Source organism: Gallinula chloropus, assembly GCF_964237585.1.
Source record: "Gallinula chloropus genome assembly, chromosome: 1".
Lineage (NCBI taxonomy): Eukaryota > Metazoa > Chordata > Aves > Gruiformes > Rallidae > Gallinula > Gallinula chloropus.
In genome coordinates, this window is record NC_140085.1 from 18624899 (window position 1) to 18645385 (window position 20487).

The 20487-nt window shown below is 44.7% G+C and overlaps 1 protein-coding gene across 1 annotated transcript; it reads right to left on the minus strand.

Annotated features, from left to right (window-relative positions):
* Positions 1-545: 545 nt before the first annotated feature.
* ADSL (adenylosuccinate lyase) lies at positions 546-19921 on the minus strand. Its single transcript, XM_084279115.1, has 13 exons — positions 19711-19921; positions 15131-15334; positions 13329-13373; positions 12513-12592; positions 9709-9880; positions 9362-9408; positions 8873-8963; positions 7963-8032; positions 6805-6952; positions 4296-4386; positions 3694-3783; positions 990-1166; positions 546-690 (listed from the first exon to the last, which is right to left on the minus strand). The coding sequence occupies exons 1-13, from the start codon at positions 19864-19866 to the stop codon at positions 604-606; spliced, it is 1458 nt and encodes a 485-aa protein (XP_084135241.1). The 5' UTR covers positions 19867-19921; the 3' UTR covers positions 546-603.
* Positions 19922-20487: the final 566 nt, after the last annotated feature.

Sequence of the window (20487 nt, forward strand, 5' to 3'; positions counted from 1 at the left end):
CAAAAGATTTTAAACACTATAAAACTCACAAGTGTTTGCAAGCTGCAGGTACAGTATTAAATCAGCAAGGGAGCACTGGAGGTCCAACAGTTTGATGAAAGTCCCGTGGCCTCTCCCTTTCATTATTCCTAATTTTTTGGCCTATTTGCTCCTCAAATCACATTACTCTAAAAGCCAGGACAACCTTTTATCATCTTTTGAGACACCTGTGCAGAAAGTTGAAGAGCAGATGTGTAAGACAGAAATGGAAGCAGGTCCAGTTCCCCTTTGCTCCTGCTTCTCTGAAAGTCAGTCCTGCGTGAGCGTCAGGCAGCACCTGGCATTGCTCTTTAAACAGCTGTCAGTGCTCTGTAAGGGGCCTGTGAAAGGTACCGTGATAAAATTACCTTGTCACAATCAAGCGTTTCTCAGTAACCCAGCACACAATAGATGGAGCCTTGATCAAACAGCAGACAAAGAATGAAAAGCCCATCTGGAATCAAGGTGGCTGTAAGCTCAGGGGTTAAATGCAGCATACAGAACCAAAACATGACAGAGTAAACAGATCTGGTTCAATAAGGCTTTTATTATCTTCCTGTACCCACACACCTTCACAGAATATACCTAAAGTGCCAGCTCAATTTTCCCACCCATCTTGCTTTGGTATGGAACCAGCGCTGGTCGAACCTCCTCCTTCAGGAACTTTGCCACCTGTTCAAGAAAGATGGGAAAGAAAATTAACAAAATGAAGAGTTCCCTTCTTCTCATTCAGACCTGCTTGTCTCACTGGGGTCCGTTTCAGAGACACCCAGCGGTCTGATACATCCAAATGTGATGTAACAAAATGTGAAGCCCACAAGGAAAGCCAAGGAAAACAAGAGGGAAACATGTCTGCCTTATCACCATAGGCAGAGACACAGTATGTACACTCTCTAGCACACAAAAGGACACAAGATTAAACAACATGGTGCATTACAGCCTGTATCACGCGTTGCCTATTTCCATTTTACCTGTTGAGGAGCACGTCCAGTGAAGGAAGAGGGATCCAACAGGCTTTCAAGTTGTTTATGGATGGGGCTGAAGTAAGCATCAGCACGGACACGGGCAATGAAGTCATTATCACCCCCTTCCTGTTTCACAACAGCAGCTGCTTGCTGGGAGAGAACCCGAATCTTCTCGTGGCAATCCTGCAGGAACAAGGGGAAGAGGAGAGGAAAAGAAACAAGTCATTTCACTGCTACTGACAGCACATGTTCATCCTGCGAACTTGTGTGAAGGGGAGAAATATCAAAGTGTACTGCACTGGTCAGCATACAGATGAGACACAGCCTGGACTGTGTGTCTCACACACCGCTATACTAAGACCAGATTTTCTTCATCCTTCCACATCTGCCCTTGGAGGCTAAACCAGTCTGAATGACGCACACGTTCTCTGTTCAACTATACCACAAACTTATGATACTGGAACTTTATACTTCCCCAAATTCCCCAAGTACTCTTAGGAGTCACTATAGGATTTTCAGCTGTTCTATTCCCTACTTGCATGATTTTTCCAAAGACAGATTATAGTGGCTGTTCCAAAAATATTCTATGAACTGAAATACAGGAATTCCTTATTCACCACTAATCATGCCCTGCATGGAACATCTTGGGAGCGTAACAGTGTAAAAGCTCTGCAGGTTTGGAAAAGGGAAAAGAATGTGTCTAACTTAATGAGCAGAGAGACTATGTAGTAGACAATGGCTTACATCAGGACTGACTGAAGGAAAAAAACCCCTTACAAACCTGAGGGCTTTAAGACATTCTCTTTTAAAGAACCCTCACATGGCACTAACACTAGCACAGGCCTTACAACATTTTTTCTGAAAGACTTTCTAATCCTTTGACTTCCTGTGGAATCAATCTGTAAAGGCAAAGGAACCTAACTGTAGTCAAGGACTACCTGCAAAATCCAGTGGCGCCACACCGGCCCTAAAACAGCCACATGTTTTCATTTACTGCCATGTAAGAATCTTCTTCTCGAATATATTATACTTCATCCATCTTCAATTAGGAGGAAAATGATTTCCTGTGCCTTGTTTCCTCCATCCAAAAGCCACTTCGCTGTGGTACTGACCTGCCTTGGGTGAACAGATCTGCTTTCTGGATGTTTGGGGGAGGGAGGAGTTGTGTAGCGGTGGGGAAAGGAACAGTTTCTATGCTATGAGGGGGGAAAGCAGAGAAAATGTGCTGTTCTGGAGATCCTCGCCCATGAAAACAGAACATACTAATCTGAACAGCTTTTATAAATATACTAAACTTTATAAAGTTAAACAGCACCAGAAAGAAGGTAAGCCAATAACAAAACCAAATTAAATTCACTCTTCAATCTAACAAAAATAGAGAGGAGTGTTTAGGTAAGTACAGGATACTTCAGAAAGAAAACAAGCTGAAAAGATAATGAAACCTATCCACATGGTGTGACCCTTAATGTACTTAGGAAGCCTACTGACTGGCACAGTGACAAACATCAGAGAGAGGGGGGAAAAAACAATAGGACAAAGGATGTTTCCTGTCTAGTGTCATGAGTGACTTGCCAGAACTGCTTCCGAGAAATAGAACTACATATAAAACCACAGACTGGGTTGGAAGGGACCTCAAAGATCACGTAGTTCCAAGCCTCTGCCACGGGCAGGGACACTCAAAGCCCCATCCAATCTGGCCTTGAACACTGCCAGGGAGGGGTCAGCCACAGCTTCTCTTGGCAGCCTGTGCCAGGGCCTCACCACCCTCACAGGGAAGAATTTTGTCCTTATATCTAATCTAAATGTACACTCTTTTGGTTTAAGGTCATTACCCCATGCCCTTGTAAACAGTCCCTCTCCCTTCAGGTGCTGGAAAGCTGCAATAAGGTCTCCCTGGAGCCTTCTCTTCTCCAGGCTGAACCACCCCAAGTCTCTCAGCTTGTATTGGTATCCTACTCAAAACTCCTAAGAAACCCTTTTGTTGTTACTATATTGCAAGTTTTAACTTCTGTCCCTGATGTAAAAATAATCACTGAAGGAGAAATTACTATGTAAAGTTAAGTGAAAATAAGCTGCTTTATTAAGATGCATATTTGATTATGACTTTTAAACTGAATTGTGAAATTAAATGATAAGGAAATACAATCTAATTGTGTCTGGATGTATTTACTAAGGAAAATGGTTAATTTCAATTTGCTTGGACACAAAAACCTGAGTGAAGGACCATAAACAAAGTTAATAATAAAAAGCACTATATGGAACTAAGGAAGAGTGACACATGAATGAATGGTTCAGAATGGTCTTACTTGCTTCTTCGTTAACAGGACTGATTCATTCTTTTAAATTATAAGGTAGCCAACTGCCAAATGTTCCATTTAAAGAAGCCCAGCCTGTGTTCCAAGTTCCTTCAAACATTTACAAGAGGAAAACGCCTACTAGTATCTAATATAAAAATAGGTCTCCCTCTTCTCCAGCACAGACAACCAGATTAGCTCAAACACACTGTGTTCCTAAGAGAAAATACACATCTCCACAACCGCTCTCTCCTCAGAGAGCAGTGTCTGGCTTTGCAAGCACCAGCAGAATATTGGTAACTCTGTGGGAGTAGGTGGAGAACAAAGAGATGGTCAGGACAAGAGCCCAGGAACTTTTGTTTCTCAGGAGTGAAATGCAAAGCAGTGAACTAAGGTATTTCTGACGGGATTTGTACCTGACGGTTGCCCCCTGCTTTCACCATCGCCATGATTATATTCTCTGTGGCCATGAATGGCAGCTCCTGACGGATCCTCCTCTCAATCACCTTAAACAGACAAAGGAGAAAAAAGAAACAGCATCATATTCTGTAGACACCTGGGATCCCTGGTGAAGCTTTCCTCTCTCTTTGAATCTCCAGGACTGGGTAATGATGCACAGATGATTTCTCTTTTTGAACTTAGCTCTGGAAATCCAGAGGTGAGATGATAATACTTAGAAGTTGTATCCTGTGAGGGACATTATTGTGTAAGTGATAAGTTACAGGACTTTACGAGATATGCCTTGCAATATCTTTTGGCACTAAGTTCTACAGATCCATCATGCAGTTGAGGGAAAAAGATCCTTTTTAAATTTTAAATTACCTTTTGGCTTCTCTGAGTGCCCTTTCATGTCTGTCCTGCACGCAGTGAGAACACAGTGAGAGTGAAGAGCAAAATTCAGAAACCATTTGAACTAACATAAAAACGTAATCCTCTGAGTGAGAGGATTCTTCCACACTTCAGCATAGTTGCAGCATTATCAAGGATGCAACACTGCAGACATTATTTCCTGCTTTACCTTTGGATATACCACAAGTCCCTCGGAGATGTTCTGCAGTGTGCTCAGGATGATGTCAGCTGTGAGGAAAGCTTCAGCAAGACACACGCGCCTACAAAAGACACAGACCCCAGGCCCCAGTTAGCAGTAAAGGGCATGTTCCAGCCTACCTCAGATCCAGCTCTTCAGTTTCTATGAATAACTCTGCAAATAGCATGACTGTGGTCCTATAGTTGGAACTGCTCTCCTTATGTGTGCTTCCTCTTGTTTAAATGTCACAACCAGGAAAGCTAAAGAACATCTTACAGCAGTAGCTCTCAAGCTGGGCAGGGGGGTGGGGGGGTGGGGAAGGGAGGGGGACTTGGGTTTTTTTTTTGTTTGCTTTTTTTTTTTTGTTGTTTGTGTGTGTGTGTGAATAGAGAGGGGCAGGGAGAAGAGAAAGCCTGAGGGCACACATAGAAAGCTCCAAGATAATTCAATGATTATACAGACAGAAAAGAGGGCAGCAATTTACAAAGCCAGCAAACACATGCGTATCTTCCCCTGTGTGTTCTGTGTTGCCCTGTCTACTGATCCTACCCTGCAGGGTTAAGGCATGCTGCACACTCATGCTGTGCCTGGCAGTGCTCAGCAGGGAACCTGCAAACTTGGAGAAGAGGAGGCTCCAGGGGGACCTTATAGCAGCCTTCTAGTACCTGAGAGGTGCCTATAGAAAGCTGGGGAAGAACTGTTCATGAGGTCATGTAGCAGTAGGATGGAGGGTAATGGTTTTAAACTAGAAAAGGGGAGATTTAAGCTGGATATTAGCAAAACATTCTTCAATATGAGGGTGGTAGGTCACTGGAACAGGTTGCCAAGAGAGGTGGTGGAGGCCCCATCCCTGTTGATATTCAAGGTCAGGCTTGATGGGGCTCCAAGTGACCTGATCTAGTGGAGATGTCCCTGCTCACTGCATGGGGGGTTGGACTAGATTACCTTTAAAGGACCCTTCTGACCTAACACATTCTATGAATCTATGAGCCATGCATTTGGTGGGGGCTTCCTCCAGGAGACCAGCTCCTGGTCACAAAGGAGGCTCCTCACAAAGTGCATGACAAAAAGCAAAGGAGGGAAAGCAGAGGAGTCATGGGGGCTGAGTTGTGTCAGTTGTAATTCCTGCCTCACAGTGCAGGAATTACAGAATCATCCACCAGTGACAGCATTGCCTAGCCCATTCTAAACCGTGATCTTTTAAAATATACTAGTATTTGAACCTACATTTAAGGCCCCCAAATCTATCACACTGTCTTCAAAAAGACTTTGCTGTTGTGTAAGTTAGTTTCATTTTCTCTAGCTTGCACTAACTTTCAAAACACTACAGCTTTAACAAGAAAAACCCAAGGCACGGAAATTTTAATTGGATTATGAAGTGAACAAATGACCACTTCTATTAAATGGGGTGACAATACAATCTGAAACATTCCAGGACATCTCTCAACACTTGGTAGCTATTGGGAAATAAACACACGAGATCAAACAGTCTACAATTTTTAAAATTTACATTGTTTTCTGCTGCCTATGCAGCATTTTTCTTAACGAGACTAGCAGCTGTGGAGTAAAGTCCTTTTGGGAAAAGATCTTGTATGCTTTCAGAGAATTTTATGCAGATATTATGTTTGTGGAGATGTTTTTAAAATAACATTCTCATCAACAATCTTAATACTAGTCTATAGCTGAAACTACTGTTGTTTGTTGTTCCACAAGTCCTATACCTTAAAAATCTAAAGATTTCTAGGATACCAGATCAAATTCTGCAACAGAAGACTAATTTGAAACAAAAACATTTCAAAAGTAAAAATAAGCCTTATGCCAACTTAATACTAACCAGACAATGGACATAGTGACTTTAATTGCTGTAATTTTCTTGATAATAATTTTAGATAACTTTTGTACACCTCAAAATAGCAATAAAGAAGAACTGGAAAACAAAGCAAAGTTCAATGAGCAGTATCCAAAAGACTTGCACAGGTTTTCATTAAACATTACTTAAAAAATCAATGTTTGTGCTGTTTCTTTAGGATCTGTAGTACACTTCTTGTAAAGAAAAAAGATTTTAGAAAGAGATTAAAGCAAGTTTCTTTAGATTATTTGGAGAGCTAACGGATTACAGCTAAAATGTATCTTTAGGAAGTGAAGAGCAGGGTCAAAAACCACATTCAAAACAGAGAGGAAAATTTTAGGAAACAAGTACTCTTATAGTATGCTGTTGAAACAGGAAGACTACAAGAGCAATTTATTAGCACGGCTTCTGCATCCCTCCCTCTCTCTGCTGTTTTACTTTGCAGAAGGACCCTGACGTCAGAAAGACCTAACAGTTTTCATCTGATCTTAGAGAGGAAACCAGTTTGTAGTTTCTAGATTCTATTGAGACTGACTGTTATGAAGGTGGTAACTTGTGGTTTTAGTTTAAAAATAGCATTTTCTAAGCACATCAACAGGCCTTCCTGTATCAGACCTTCTGAAATTGCTGCACTGCATGATCTAAACAAACCTGTTGGCACTGTCATCCAACGTTCGCTCAAACCACTGCACAGAGGCCGTTTGGAGGGGATCCAGCACCAGAGTCATCAGGTGTCGAGCCAGGCTGCAGCAGCGCTCTGAACGCATTGGGTTCCTCTTGTAAGGCATAGCACTTGAACCTGTGAAAGCAGAAAGAGTCATGGAGACACGACATCGAAGTAGTGTGGTCAGGAAGAAGCAATGAAGGTTCTTCCCTCCTGATAAATGTGTCAGGAATCATGTTTTTAACTAAAGCCTCCGTACATGATGATTTTCTAATGACAAAATGTAATAAAGAAATTGATACCACCACACTTCCCCATCAGATTAGAAACATCCAAATGTGGGGAGAAAGAAAGTGAGAAGACATTATGCAGTTCTGCAAAACAGAAGTAGCACTACCACATGAAAGAAACAAATGGACCTAATTTTAATGCAGTATTCAGCCCCATCTCTCTAGGCTACCCATGGCAACTCTAGCAGTGTTCAAGAACCCACCTACTCAATAACATTGTCCTTCAAAGTCAGATACTTACACTGCTGCCTGTTGCTCTGGTGAATGGATGTCAAACCCAACCAGAGAATGCAGAATGATTCAGGTGACAAACATGACTAAGGCTTAATTTGCTGATTCAGCCCTATGTCACTATTCTGGGTGCCTGCCTGAACTTTATTCCAGGCAAGAGCCAAAACTCTACATTTCCTTCTCCCCTTCTCCCAATGTTAGACTCACATCATTAGTATTCTTCTTACAAGTGTACAGCTGTTCCAAATTTGTCCGTTTATAAAGATCAAAATGCTGATTAAGCTGAAAACCTACAGTTCCAGTTAGCTTTGTGAGAAATGGAAGACACTAAGTACTCCTCAGAGCAGAGGCCTCCTCTGTGGGGAATATGTGACTGCTTCTGCTCTGCCCCCAAAACCAGGAAGTGCACAAATATAAATTTGATTTTAATTACTTAAAATCCACAAACCTTTGGGCAAAGTGTATTTTTTCCCCCCTTTGAAAAGGGCCCAAAATACCAACAATGTCAAGCCTCAGTTGCAAAGCAACTTCTGTGAGTGATATTTCTGTGTTTGCTTAACAGTCTGCACCAACATAAATTACAAGATGCACATGCTGCTCCAGGAAATGTCTCCCCTCCCTTACCAATCTGGTCTTTCTCAAAAGGCTCCTCTATCTCCTTCAGGTTGGCCAGAAGTCGAATGTCAGTACAAATCTAGAAGAAAACCCAAGAAATTAACAAATGGAACCAAACCAAGACACCCCAGCATATAGTCCTGTTAGTGTTCTTGGAGAAGTGTTTGCATTTGTGTCTGAGAAGTAAATGGAGGGGGACAGTGAAAAATTAGACACCCCCCCCCCCAACACTGCAATCATACTTCCTGGCCTAGAAACCCCAGTCAAGAAAACATAAGGAAAAAAGCTCGTCTGCTGTACTGGAACACAAGACCTCAAGAAATGCAAATGTTTGCAGGGAATGGAAGACAGATGAGGAGGGAATGCTGAAAATGCATAACAAAATTACAGAGTGATTTGCAAACACAGATAATGTGTGCTCACTGAACCAGCCAGCCTACAAAACTAAAACAGAAGAAAATACCACAGATCATTTTAGCCCAAGAGAAGGATGAGGGAGGCAACAGAGATAAATCAATGAAAAGAATCCACAAGGACAGACAGAATAACACCATTATCAGAGAAGCAATTAACTAGGAGCAAACGGTGACATTTAAAAAGTTGTACTCCACTAGGAAAGACATTTACTCTAATTGGATCAATTTAGCATAGATTAGACTTATATCTGGCATGGGATTTGTTAACCCATCTTAGAATCTGGCCAATAAACTTGCTTTATTCGGCACTGCTCTTAAGATCTTTGAGGTCTGATTACTTGGCATGTACCCAGCCATGAAATTACACGATCACAAAGAGAACAGCTGAACAACAAGCACCAATTAGTATTTGTTGAGAGGAGCATTTTGCACCATGAGCACCTTTCTCTTCAAGATCTAAAATGTTTCCCCTTCTTCCCAATGCATATAAATAGGGTGCTCACCTTGTGTACAGATGCCCCAAGACTGGCCAGCACAGACAGGACTTCAATATCCACCTTGCGACTGTAGGTCTGCCCTGTGACCATGTACGACCTAGAAATAAGCACAAAAGTTGTGTGCTCCAGTCACATACAACTGTACAGCAATACTTTGAGCAAGGAGTGACATGGCTCAAAGTGGAGGGTTGTCATTCTGCCCTGATGAGAACAGTTTTGAATTCAGGCTGTCAATTTTGGGCAGCGTGCGGATGGGAGAAAGAAAAGCAGTAGAAAAAGAGACAGCTTTGCTTTGACAGGGAGACAAACAGGAGTGGCCTATTTAGGAGATGAAGGTTCCTGCAGGAAGCTGCAACTGGGAATGGAAGATGGCAAGGGGAGGTAAATCAACGGCAGCACAGATGTCCCTGTGGCAGTAGGGGGATCCTAGGCCAACAGCAGCAGGCAGGCTTTGTTAACAGCAAATATAGGTGACTAAGCATGCTTGTTACATACCGCTTAAATCCTGCCTTTGCAGTCACTATTCTGTCCAGCTCTTCAACCTTAGAGTGAAGAAAACCACAAAACAGAGCTCAGAACGCAAGAATTCAGGAAGGTGAGCAAGCACAAAAAGGATCCTTTGCTCCTCTGTTTACTGTCAAGAACTGTTTAGTCTTGCTGGCAAACACTCTCTCCCCAAATTTTGTTCACTTTCACATGGGGCCCTCTCAGTGGGCCCCAGAGTGATCACAACGCCCTTGTGAATTTGATGCCAGGATCTCCATGTTCCCCCAAACAGAACAGCATTCCAGAGGAGAGAACTGCAAAGACGGCAAGTCTATACCCTGGGCTGTCTGACTTACTTTACTATGATCTCCCTCAAAGAGCTGCAAGAAGCTGGCTTGAGTGCCAGTGGTGCCTTTCACACCCCGAAAGCGCAGGTCATCCCGAGCCCGCTCCAGGTTCTGCAGGTCCATGCACAAGTCCTGAATCCATAAACAGCAGCGTTTCCCCACAGTGGTGAGCTGTGCAGGTCTGAAAACAATGAAGAACAGAATGCAACTCATTAGCAATTTGCACAATAAGTCCAGAAGGAACACACTTTGCTGCTGAGTCTGCTGTTAAGACCTCCTTGCAAGCTGGTCTCTCTGACTCCTCTGAGCAGAAATTAAAAAGATCTGGCTTATGCAGGAAGATGTAACAGCTCATACGCATCACTGAGAAATGGGACTGAAGATAATTATTATTTTCAGGCATTAGTTATAATTACATCAAGAGAAAAAAGTGACTGTAGTTTCTGTATGTGTTAGAGGATTAAGAAATTAGTGAGAGAGGGTATCTTAAGGTGTTGTTTTGGTTGACACTCGCCTGAACATAAGCCAGCAGCGTGCCCAGGTGGCCAAGAAGGCAAATGGCATCCTGGCTTGTATCAAGAATAGGGCAGTCAGCAGGACCAGGGAGGTGATCATCCCACCCTGCTCTGGTGAGGCCACACCTTGAATACCATGTTCAGTTTTGGGCCCCCCACTACAAGAAAGACATTGAGGCCCTGGAGCGTGTCCAGAGAAGGGCAAGGAGGCTGGTGAAGGGCCGTTACAAGGAGCTGCTGAGGGAACTGGGACTGTTTAGCCTGGAGGAGGCTCAGGGGAGACCCTGCTGCTCTCTACAACTGCCTGAAAGGAGGTTGTGGTGAGCTGGGGACCAGCCTCTTCCCGCAGGTAACTAGTGACAGGACAGGAGGGGATGGCTGCAAGTTGTGCCAGGGGAGGCTCAGGTTAGAAATGAGGAGAAATTTCTTTTCAGAAGGAGCGGTGAGGCCATTTTCCAACCTCAGTGATTCTGTGTTGCTCTAACGCTGCTTCCGCGGCCCCACCGCTCGCAGCGCCCACACCGGCCCCCGCGGCGCCGCGCCACAGCTGCGCCAAGCGGCAGCGCCTCAGCCGCGGCGAGTAACGGCAGCTCCGCCACGCGCCTCAGCCGGCGGAGGGCGCCCCCTGCCGGCTCGCGGACCGCACTGCACCCCGCCCGCCGGGGAGAAGCCGGGCGGGCTCGGGAAAACGGGGGGCGCGTCTGTCCCCCGCCCTAGCGCTGCTCGCCCAGCGCGCAGGGGACGCTCTGGCTAAGCTGCAGCGCTGGGGTGAATCTCGGTCCGTGTCTGCACAGCGATTGTAAGTGGTTCCCTGAGGGGGCCATTCCCTGTCATTGATAGAACCCGCACTCCTCAGGCGCTGGGCCCAGGCACCCCGCTACAGCGCTGCCGGCCGACACGCCCTGTGCGACCTCCACCGCACTGTCCCCCTGGAAACGCTTTGGGGACAAAACGGGGGCGTCACACAGGGCCTTTCAAATCATCCACGTGAGCTCCACAGACAACCTCGAGGCTATTTCAAAACAGCATAAGCCCATGACCAAAGCTCAGACATGAGGAGGAAGGAAGCAGGCGCGACGTGGAAGCAGGGATGGGTGATCCAGCAGGGATGGGTGATCCAGCAGGAATGCAAAGAAACGAGGATGGGCTCAGGGAAGCCAAAGCTCACTTGGAGTTTAATCTGACTCGGGATGTGAAAGGCAAGAAGACTCCGAAAGTACATTGAAGGAAAAGGGAAAGGCAAGGAAAACACAAGCTGCTCGTAAATGGGGCAGAGACCCTGCTGACAAGGGACACAGAAAAGGACAAGATATCAATGCCTTCTGCACCTTGGTCTTGGTGACCTCACCTGGCATACACTTCTTTGTACCCTTTCCAAAAGCCAAGATAAAACAGCACAGAGAATACTCCTCTGAAAAGATGTAGATGAAGAGGGGCCCAGTCCTAGAGCTGACAGAACTGACACGGTATATAGGGCAAGACAATTAGAGACCTGACCTGATGCGCCCACTCTCCCTTGGGAGAAATTTTAAGGTGTCAGACAGTCTGACATGACCTGTGCTTAATTCCCCTGCCTCTGGTGTTCTGTATCACCAGGGCAGAAGATCCAGCAGTACAGTTCGACACCTCTGAAAGCAAACTGTCTTCATGAAGCAGCAGATTACCCCAATAAGAGACCTAACCAGATCTCATTGTCCTTTGGTTCAGTAGTCTGCCTAAAAACATTCTATTCTAATTCTATTCTATCCTATAAGCAGTCAATGTCAGAAGTGCTGTACAAGAGGTCTAAGTTTCCGAAGAGACAGAAAATAGTATCATTCTGTTAAACAGAAGGATCTCCTCCTGATTCTTCCCAGGGATCCAAATAGGGTTGTATGAAAACTGATGGATCCCTAACCATCCCTTTAGAAGAAAGCTTCAGCGAGAGTGACAGAGTAGTTGTAGTAACAAGTAGCCAGTAACAAACCTTCCTAAGATACAGCTGAGACTAACTGACAAAAAAACCAATCATAAAATGTGACTGGAAGACAGGCTCACTGCCATTCCCAGTCACACTTTTTGAAACACCTCAGAACATAAACATCTAGGTTCAAACAACTGCTGACAGCTAGTCAAAGCAAGAGTCCATTTCCTGGGACAAGTCTGGAGTTAGGCACATACTCCTCTGGACCACCAACAATGTCTTAACCACATCCAGCGGTTCCAGATGGGAAAAAGACAGATGACAGCAAGCAGCAGCAGGTCAGTTTAACCAAAGCACAGCCGACAAAATGAAAGCAAAGGCTGGTGGCTACTTACTGATAGTGAGTGAAGCCCAAAGTAGGCAGGTCAGCGTACTTCTCAGCGAAGTCGGCCAGCCGGCTGATCACCCTTGCAAGCTGGTGGGTGCAGGAAGGACAGAAAAGAGGTGGAATGAGAGAAAACACACCCACAGAAGAAGCTAACATGCTTAAGCACAACATTGTGAGAAAAGGGGGAGGAAAACACCCGTGCAGCCCGTGAATGCCCTCCTCTAACTGCTGAGTGTTGGGTGTTTCATTTTTTCAGAACATGCACATAATTTCTACTTGCTGCAAAACTCGAGCAAGAGATGATGCATGTGGTGGGACTTCAGCTCCAACTAGTCTCATCCTTGTGTCCAACCCAGTACCACAAGTTGGTTTATCCCCAAGTATTTTATTTATTCCTGGAATTGGTCAGAAATAAAGCTGCTTTGGATATAATTGACAGACATACAGCTCAGGGTAAATTGGGTACCAAGACATTTGTGACAGACAACATTCCCACTATAATTGACCTCAGAAAGTTTTATTATATAGACTCTTGAATGCTGACACACTCCTAGGAATATCGTTAAGGGGATGCATAAGCTGACACTGAAAGCAATACAGTTGTTTTCTGAAACTAGTACCTCTGACACCAATAAACAAGGAGCAAAGAAGTTTTGGGGAAAAGCTTGAAAAAGAAAAGGAAGATAACTGTTCACTTTCTGCAGAATAACCCCAACAGATAGCTCCTCCCAGCTTCCCAGGAAGGCTTAGGAAAATCTAAGCTAAACATAGTTAAAATCAGCACTGCCCACTTCTGAGACACCGTGCACAACCACCTTCTCACCTTGGGTAGCAGTAGGTTAAACCCATCACGGAGGACAATCAGATCCTGCAAGAAGGAAAGAAAGGAAGTATGGGCCACATCTGAAGGACCAGACATAATGGCTTCTCTCAGAGAGGACACAGATAAATAAAATATGCTCTGTCTGCTCAAACATCTCTTCTTAAGATGAAAGCTCTGCTTTCCTTCTTGTACTTCAGAACTTGCAGAGAACTTGCTTATGACAAAAATGCTGGATCCATCATCGCTCCTTCTACAACTATTCACAGAAACTCGTACCTGGCAGTGGGAGACCTATTGCCACTGAGTGGGTATGAACGATTACTTTGAGATACTTGGGATGCCCATGGAATGGCAGACTAAGCCACTCATCCCAGGTGGGAAATGCAGGTACTGTAGGCTAAAGACAGTGGGAAAATAAACAAACTGATCAGGCAGTAGTTGGTTTTACTCCTTCTTTTGAGACTGACATTCAGCTGGGTGCACACATCACAAGATTGTATTACCTAAAAGCCAAACAGGCTTGCAAAGGGGAGGGCAAAAATAAACATGCAGCAGCTTCCCGTACAATAAAAGCAGTTATGAAGCTGCAATGACTTGGACACAGGGGAACAGAATAAATGCTAAGAAATTAAGCTTTAGTTTGCACTGTTTTAGATAGGTTTTTCACAAACATTACACAAACATTTACAGTTCTGTAGAACGGTGGTGCTTGCTTTGCCACCTAACAGACTTGCCAATTCTTTTGGCCACTGAAAAAACCTTTATTTCCTCTGAATTAATACAGGGACCCCAAACAGCACTGAAAAATCAAGAGCTGCATATATCAAAAGTGGCCTTTTTTCAGTCACAGAATCACAGAGCATTAGGAGTTGGAAGGGACCATCTAGTCCAATTCCCCTGCCAGGGCAGGATCACCCAGACTAAATCACACAGGAACACATCCAGGCTGTTTTGAATGTCTCCAGAGAAGGAGGCTTCACAACCTCTCTGGGCAGCCTGTTCCAGTGCTCTGTCACCTTCACAGTGAAAAGGTTTCTCCTTATATTCACACGGAACTTCCTATGCTCCAGCTTGCACCCATTGCCCCTTGTCACAGTGAAGAGCCTGTCTCTATCCTCCTGATTCTCACCCTCTACATACTTATAAACATTAATAAAGTCATTCCTCAAGTCTCCTCTTCTCCAAGCTAAACAGGCCCAGTTCCCTCAGCCTCTCCTCATAAGGAAGGTGTTCCATTCCCTTAGTCATCTTGGTGGCCCTGCACTGGACTCTTCCGAGGAGTTCTATGTCCTTGAACTGAGGGGCCCAGAACTGGACACAGTATTCCAGGTGTGGTCTCACCAGGGCAGAGTAGAGGGGGAGAAGGACCTCTCTTGGCCTACTAACCACACCCCTTCTAATACACCCCCGGGTGCCATTGGCCTTCTTAGCCACGAGGGCACAGTGCTGGCTCAGGGTCATCCTGTCAGTGAACTCTTGTTCCACTGGCATACCTGAGAGTTCACAAGTTCCCCTGTGTGTTTGTAACTCACCATCCCTTATCTCCACGAATACATAACTTGCAAGCAGATGTCAGGGAACAGTTAGTTTCCAGACAGATCTTGCTTCACATCAAAAGAGACAAGGCAAGAGAAGCTTGCCATCCTAGGTAGCCAGGATAAAGGGGAGTTAACTTCAACAGTAAAACTATTAAAATATCTGAAAAATCTATTTAATATTGCTTTATAAAGAGCTACCAAGTGTACAACTGTAGCTTCACCTCCACCAGCTGTGCAGGCAGGAAACTGGAAATATTTTGTTACCGTGTTATCCCCTACGTAACAGGAAGTTGCTCCGAGGTGAATGATGGCTGCAGCTTTCGGACAGCAGTGGGCAAAGGTGTGAACGTGGGCCATCACGTCATGGCGCAGCTTCTTCTCTTCCTCCGCTGCCATCTGGAAGTCAATGTTGTCCAGATTGGCTTCCATCTCCTGTATCTGCTCATCTGTGATAGCAAGCCCAAGTGACTGCAAGGGAAAAAGAACTTTTTACTGCTTTTTGCCTTTAAGAGACAAGACAAATTGTGGCAGAAGCTGTTTAGATGATTTCTCCCACATGGCATCTCACAGAAACATGGCTAATTTGGCATAATGAAGAGCTGTAACAGCAAATGCTTTCATTCTAGGATTCTCCAGCCTTTTCAAATAGGATGAGACAGTGTTCCTGCTTAGATGTTCCTCTTGGGCATCCTACTTTCCTCAATCATGCAACATTTCTGTGACTACAAAAATGAGGACACATGGGGGAAAATGAAATAAGAATAGTTTAACACATTTTAATGAAATTTACTCTTTAGGTAAAGAGTACTTCAGCTACTGTGTGGCTAGACAGCTTGTGTCAGGAAGAACTCTGGACCACAAGTAGACCTGCACACGTCCGTACTGTTCCAAGAGTTCTAAAGCACTTCATGTCAGCCTGAAACTGGAAGCCTGGGAAATCAGTTACTTGCTTTGGAAGCATTTATTAATGGTCCTTGTTTGTGTCCAAGAATATTTGCAAGCTGACTTAAAAACAGGGTAAGTTACCAAAACAGAATTATATACTGGTATAATTCTTGAACAGCTCTATATTTGTACAAGCTAAGTTGACAAAAATGCCTTTTCCTGACACTTGAAGTTTAAAAGTCTCACAATGAACTTGGCATAACTGCCTTTTCCAAATTAAAATGCTTCTGCATTAGTAATGAGAAGTCACCAGCCTGGAAGCTCAAGGATACAAAGCATTTCAAAAGTTGGTTCTGTATGGCATCAAACTGACTGAAAACATGTTTTGCAGATGTGGAATCTGGAACTAGAGAAGACAGCAAGTGAAACAGATGTGTCTTCAAGGTCCTTATCAGATAATTAGTACTCACACAAAATACAATGCTTCAAGTGTATACACAACCATGAGTGTCCAGATAAATGAGGAAAAGACTGCTGTCTGATACAGACCCTAACTGCCTGAAAGCATACAGGCAACTCATGAGGCAGTACATCTGCATGCCAAGATTAAAATATTATGCTTTGTTCACATGTCCATGATCTGCTGGGAAAAGCTGACTGCAGCATGCAGTCACTGACAGCCATACAGAGAGGAAGGAAAGAATCCCCAAGAAAAGGAAGTACTTGTTGCAGGAACACATGCAAGGCAGGGGAGTGCCAAGGCAAATGCTGTTCTTGTGCATCTGCAAACATCACGTGAGGCCTCTTCCCTAAGAGTTTTTGCTGATGTTGACAGTACCTCAGGCAGAAAGCAGTCAAATGCCCTTCAAACCTTTCTACCTAAGAAAACAAAGTAAGAAAACTACCTGAGGGAAAACACAGGGTTTTCTCCAAAGCACTACAGGTCAGTGATGTGCTCTCTGGACTGTGCTTTTCAGGTGTCATTCTTCCAGGGCTGTTCCAACACTGATGTGCTGCTATAACAATTACGACTGTTCATCCATCCCTATGCCTAAAGGGCAGGCAGATGACATGGAACATCTGCAAACAGAATAAGAACACTGGGCTGCTCCTCTAATAAAGAACATCTGACAGAAAAATAATGAGACTTAAATTGGAGAGGACTACCATAGGCTCTTCTAAGAGAGAAAACATGCAGCTTTCACATGTGCAAATCACTTTAATAGTCAGTTTGATGCTTCAGGATGTCAAAGCTGCTTCCACAAGAAGGAAGAACTCCATAAAATTTGTACTTGACTTTCAAATAATATATTGTTTAGGTCGAGAGCTCAAGAGTCAAGAAGAAAAATGTGTTAATAGACATGCCATAATACAAATGAATCTGTGCTAAAAAAACCTCACCAAGACCAACCAAGACTCAAATCCTAGAGTTTTGAGATGGGTAAAAGCTCACGTGTACAGTTCTTAACCCAAACTTTAAATACTGTCAGTTGGAAAACCATGAGTTTACGGAGCTCTCTCTTACTAATCACGTGCTTTGTTGCATCTTCTTTCACACTCCTGGTATTGCCTGCTGTAAGGAACAAAATACCAACTGTTAAAGATTCTTCTAATCCAGTTCCTAGTGAAACAATTTTTCACTTCTTGCTTCATGTATTCCAAGCGAGGTGAATATTGAAATAATTTGCCTGGTCTTGTACTTCATCTAAAACTTTATTGCTAAACTCCATGTCTCCTGTTTTACTACTTCCCTGCAACTTATGGAAAACCTATGGTTAGATCTTCCTGATAGTTTTACCCTAATACTTAACAAAAGTTAAGTACTGCCGGTAGTTCATTTGTTTAAATGTACCCAAAAAGAAATACTATGTATCTTCAATAAGGGTGATTTGAGAACCAACATATTAACACCTGGAAAGTGACAACAAGCACTGGAGTAAATACTGCCCACAGTTCCATCTATTACTTTTTTTTTTTAAGTGTAGCCAAAAAGGAATACTAAGTATTTTCTATAAGGACCCCAAGGGAACTGCTTGTATCTAAAACTATCTGACTACTGACAGAGACAACAGGTGCTGAAAGTGGACGGCTCTTCCTCCTGCAGCCTAGAGCTGACATCAGAAGACTCCTCTGGAATGAGGAGACAGATAAAAATAGCAGTCTTTTTCTTCCTGCTGCAAAAAGGGTGCTTGTGAAATTGCAAGGTCTGTCTCTGCTTTCTGGGAACAAAACTCTAGGGTGGCAATGGGAGGAAAAGTAAGGGTCAAGAGACGGGGGACCCCAAGTTCAGGGCTTCAGAATGGAAACCTAGAAGTCTCACGTTGGTTCTTTCAGCAGCTTGGGCAAGTGGTGTGAAGTACTTTCTTCTTGAACAGTAGAAAAGGTGATGATTATCTGCTAGAATTTATATGACAGTGTTTAATTTATGAAGCTTTTGGTAATTTTGATAATTTTGCTTTAAACATGCAAAGCTTGTGAAGTGCACATTCTTAGCACTGACACTTCCTGTACTAGATACTCGCAGTCTGCTCACTCCAGCATCTCAACTGTGACAATACCCAGTACATGGTATTTCAGAAGGTGACTCCTGCTTGACACAGCTGTATAATTACATCTTCAGCTTCCATAACCTCACACTCTGTACAGCATTCTATTGAGGAGGCGGCTGAAGCGGTGTGATCCTCACGCAGACACTGTGCACTGTTTGCTCCCTCTCCAGCACGGTGCTTCTCTGCCCTTACCCTAGTGGTAAGGGCCACGCTTAGTGCTTGGGTTGCTTCCTAACAACCCCAGTGCTTTGAAAATGGAAATTAAGAGACTGTGCACAAAACAAAAGGGCAACTACTCTGCCTGAAGGCTAAAGCTATCCTGTCAGAAGGTAGGGTGGGTTTGTGTGGTTTTGTCTTTGTTTTCTGGGAACATATTATAGGCTTTTCACTGTCAAAAGCACAATACGACTCTTCCTCTCAAACACAAGGAACTCAGTTCATCTTAAAAACTGTCTCAGCTAAGAATAACGGGCTGTACATACACCCCTAACTGGGACCAAAGTCAAAGAAAGATGGTTTAGCTTAAACCATGATTAAAAGACGTTAAAACTTCATAGGCTCATGAACACTAAAACTTCACAGACTCTACTAACACAGTAACTTTTGATTACACAGACGCCATCCCAGTTGCTGCTCACTGGGAGCTGAATTGATACCAATCTGACACACTATCAGTTTTTGTTGTTTGGGTTTTTTTTTGTGGCACTCAGCCTGTCTGAGACATCACAAGCATTTCTGGAGTAGCTGTTGTACTTGCTCTGGCTGCAAGTAAACTTGTCTCAGAAGCAAGGGCTACCTAAAACCAGCTCGCTGCAGACACGCGGGGGGGTCTGGTTGACACAGACTGACAGCTCTGGGATTGAACAAGAGGTCTCATCAGTCACACGTCCTGAAAAGTAAACAGCCAGAGGACACCAGTGTTTGTTCAGAAGGCAAGCCCCCACCTTCACCCCCAAAAAACGCTTAGTAAAGCTTTTACAAAACGAATTTCACAAAAAAGGCAAAAGTGCAAGGGGGAGGATAGGGGCGGAGAGGAGGCGATTTGCTGAGGGAGGACAGGTAGCGGAGGATTGCGTACGAGCGGTTGTGCAAAGCTGGCCTTGCACACGCCCCCCTCCCTTCTCTCCCCCCAGACCCGCGATGGGGGTCCGGAGGTTTCTCGGGAGTTTTCCCCCGCTCGGCCCGGGCAGAGCCGGGTGGCCGCTCGGTCTCGTTTCCCGCGGGCAGCTCCAGGAAGGCACGACGGGTCTGTTCCCGCGCCACACGCCCACACGGCCGGTGAGCGGTTCCCTCCCGCACCTGCGGTGCCCGCTCTTCCTCCCCAGAACCCAGTGCGGCAGCTTCCCCCCGTCCCCGGGGCCGGCGCCGGTCCCTCGCCAGGGCAGGGAGTTAGCTGCTACCCGCCGTTACCTTCTCAGCCTGGGCGAGGTAGAGCCAGAGGCGTCTCCAGGTGCCGAACTTCTTCCTCTCGCTGAAGTTGAAGGCCATCTCGGCGCTGGCGTACCGCGACACCAGCGGAGAGCGGTAGCGCGCCAGGTGATCCTCCTCGCCTCCGGGGGTTGCCATGGCAAGTAGCGGAGCCGGGCGACGGAAGGACCTCGGCCTGCCGGGGCGGGAGGCCCTTCGGCCGCGCGGGATAAGTGCGTGCGGCGGCCCGGCCCCGCCCCGCCGTGAGGAGCCCGCCCGCCCCCACCCTCACCCCGCCCCCGGCGCGGGACGCGGCGCCCGCTGGCGGGCGGAGGCCGCGGGCGCGGAGAGAGGCGCAGAGGCAGAGCAGCCAGTGCTTTAGCAGCCAAACACATTTATTAGTCTTTTTCTCTTTTTTTCTTTTTTTTTCTTTTTTTTTTTGTTTCCAGGAACCCAAAAATATTTTGTAGTTATAATGTAAGCAACTGAGTTGCACATAATACAATCATCTTTCAAAAAATAAAAATAAAATAAAAACAAAAAAGCTGTTTAAAAGCCCAAAAAACCTTCAGAAAACTTATATAAGTATTACACCATCTCTCAGTTTCAATGAAATGACGACGACTTAATTCCTTATTACTCTTAACTTGTCACACTCCAATAAAACATCACCCTTTTTTCTTTTTTTTCCTCTTTTTTTCTTTTTTTTTTCCTTTTTTTTTTTTTTCTAAATCCAGCATGAGAAATACAGTACCTGCTATGGCAAAAATACACATAAAA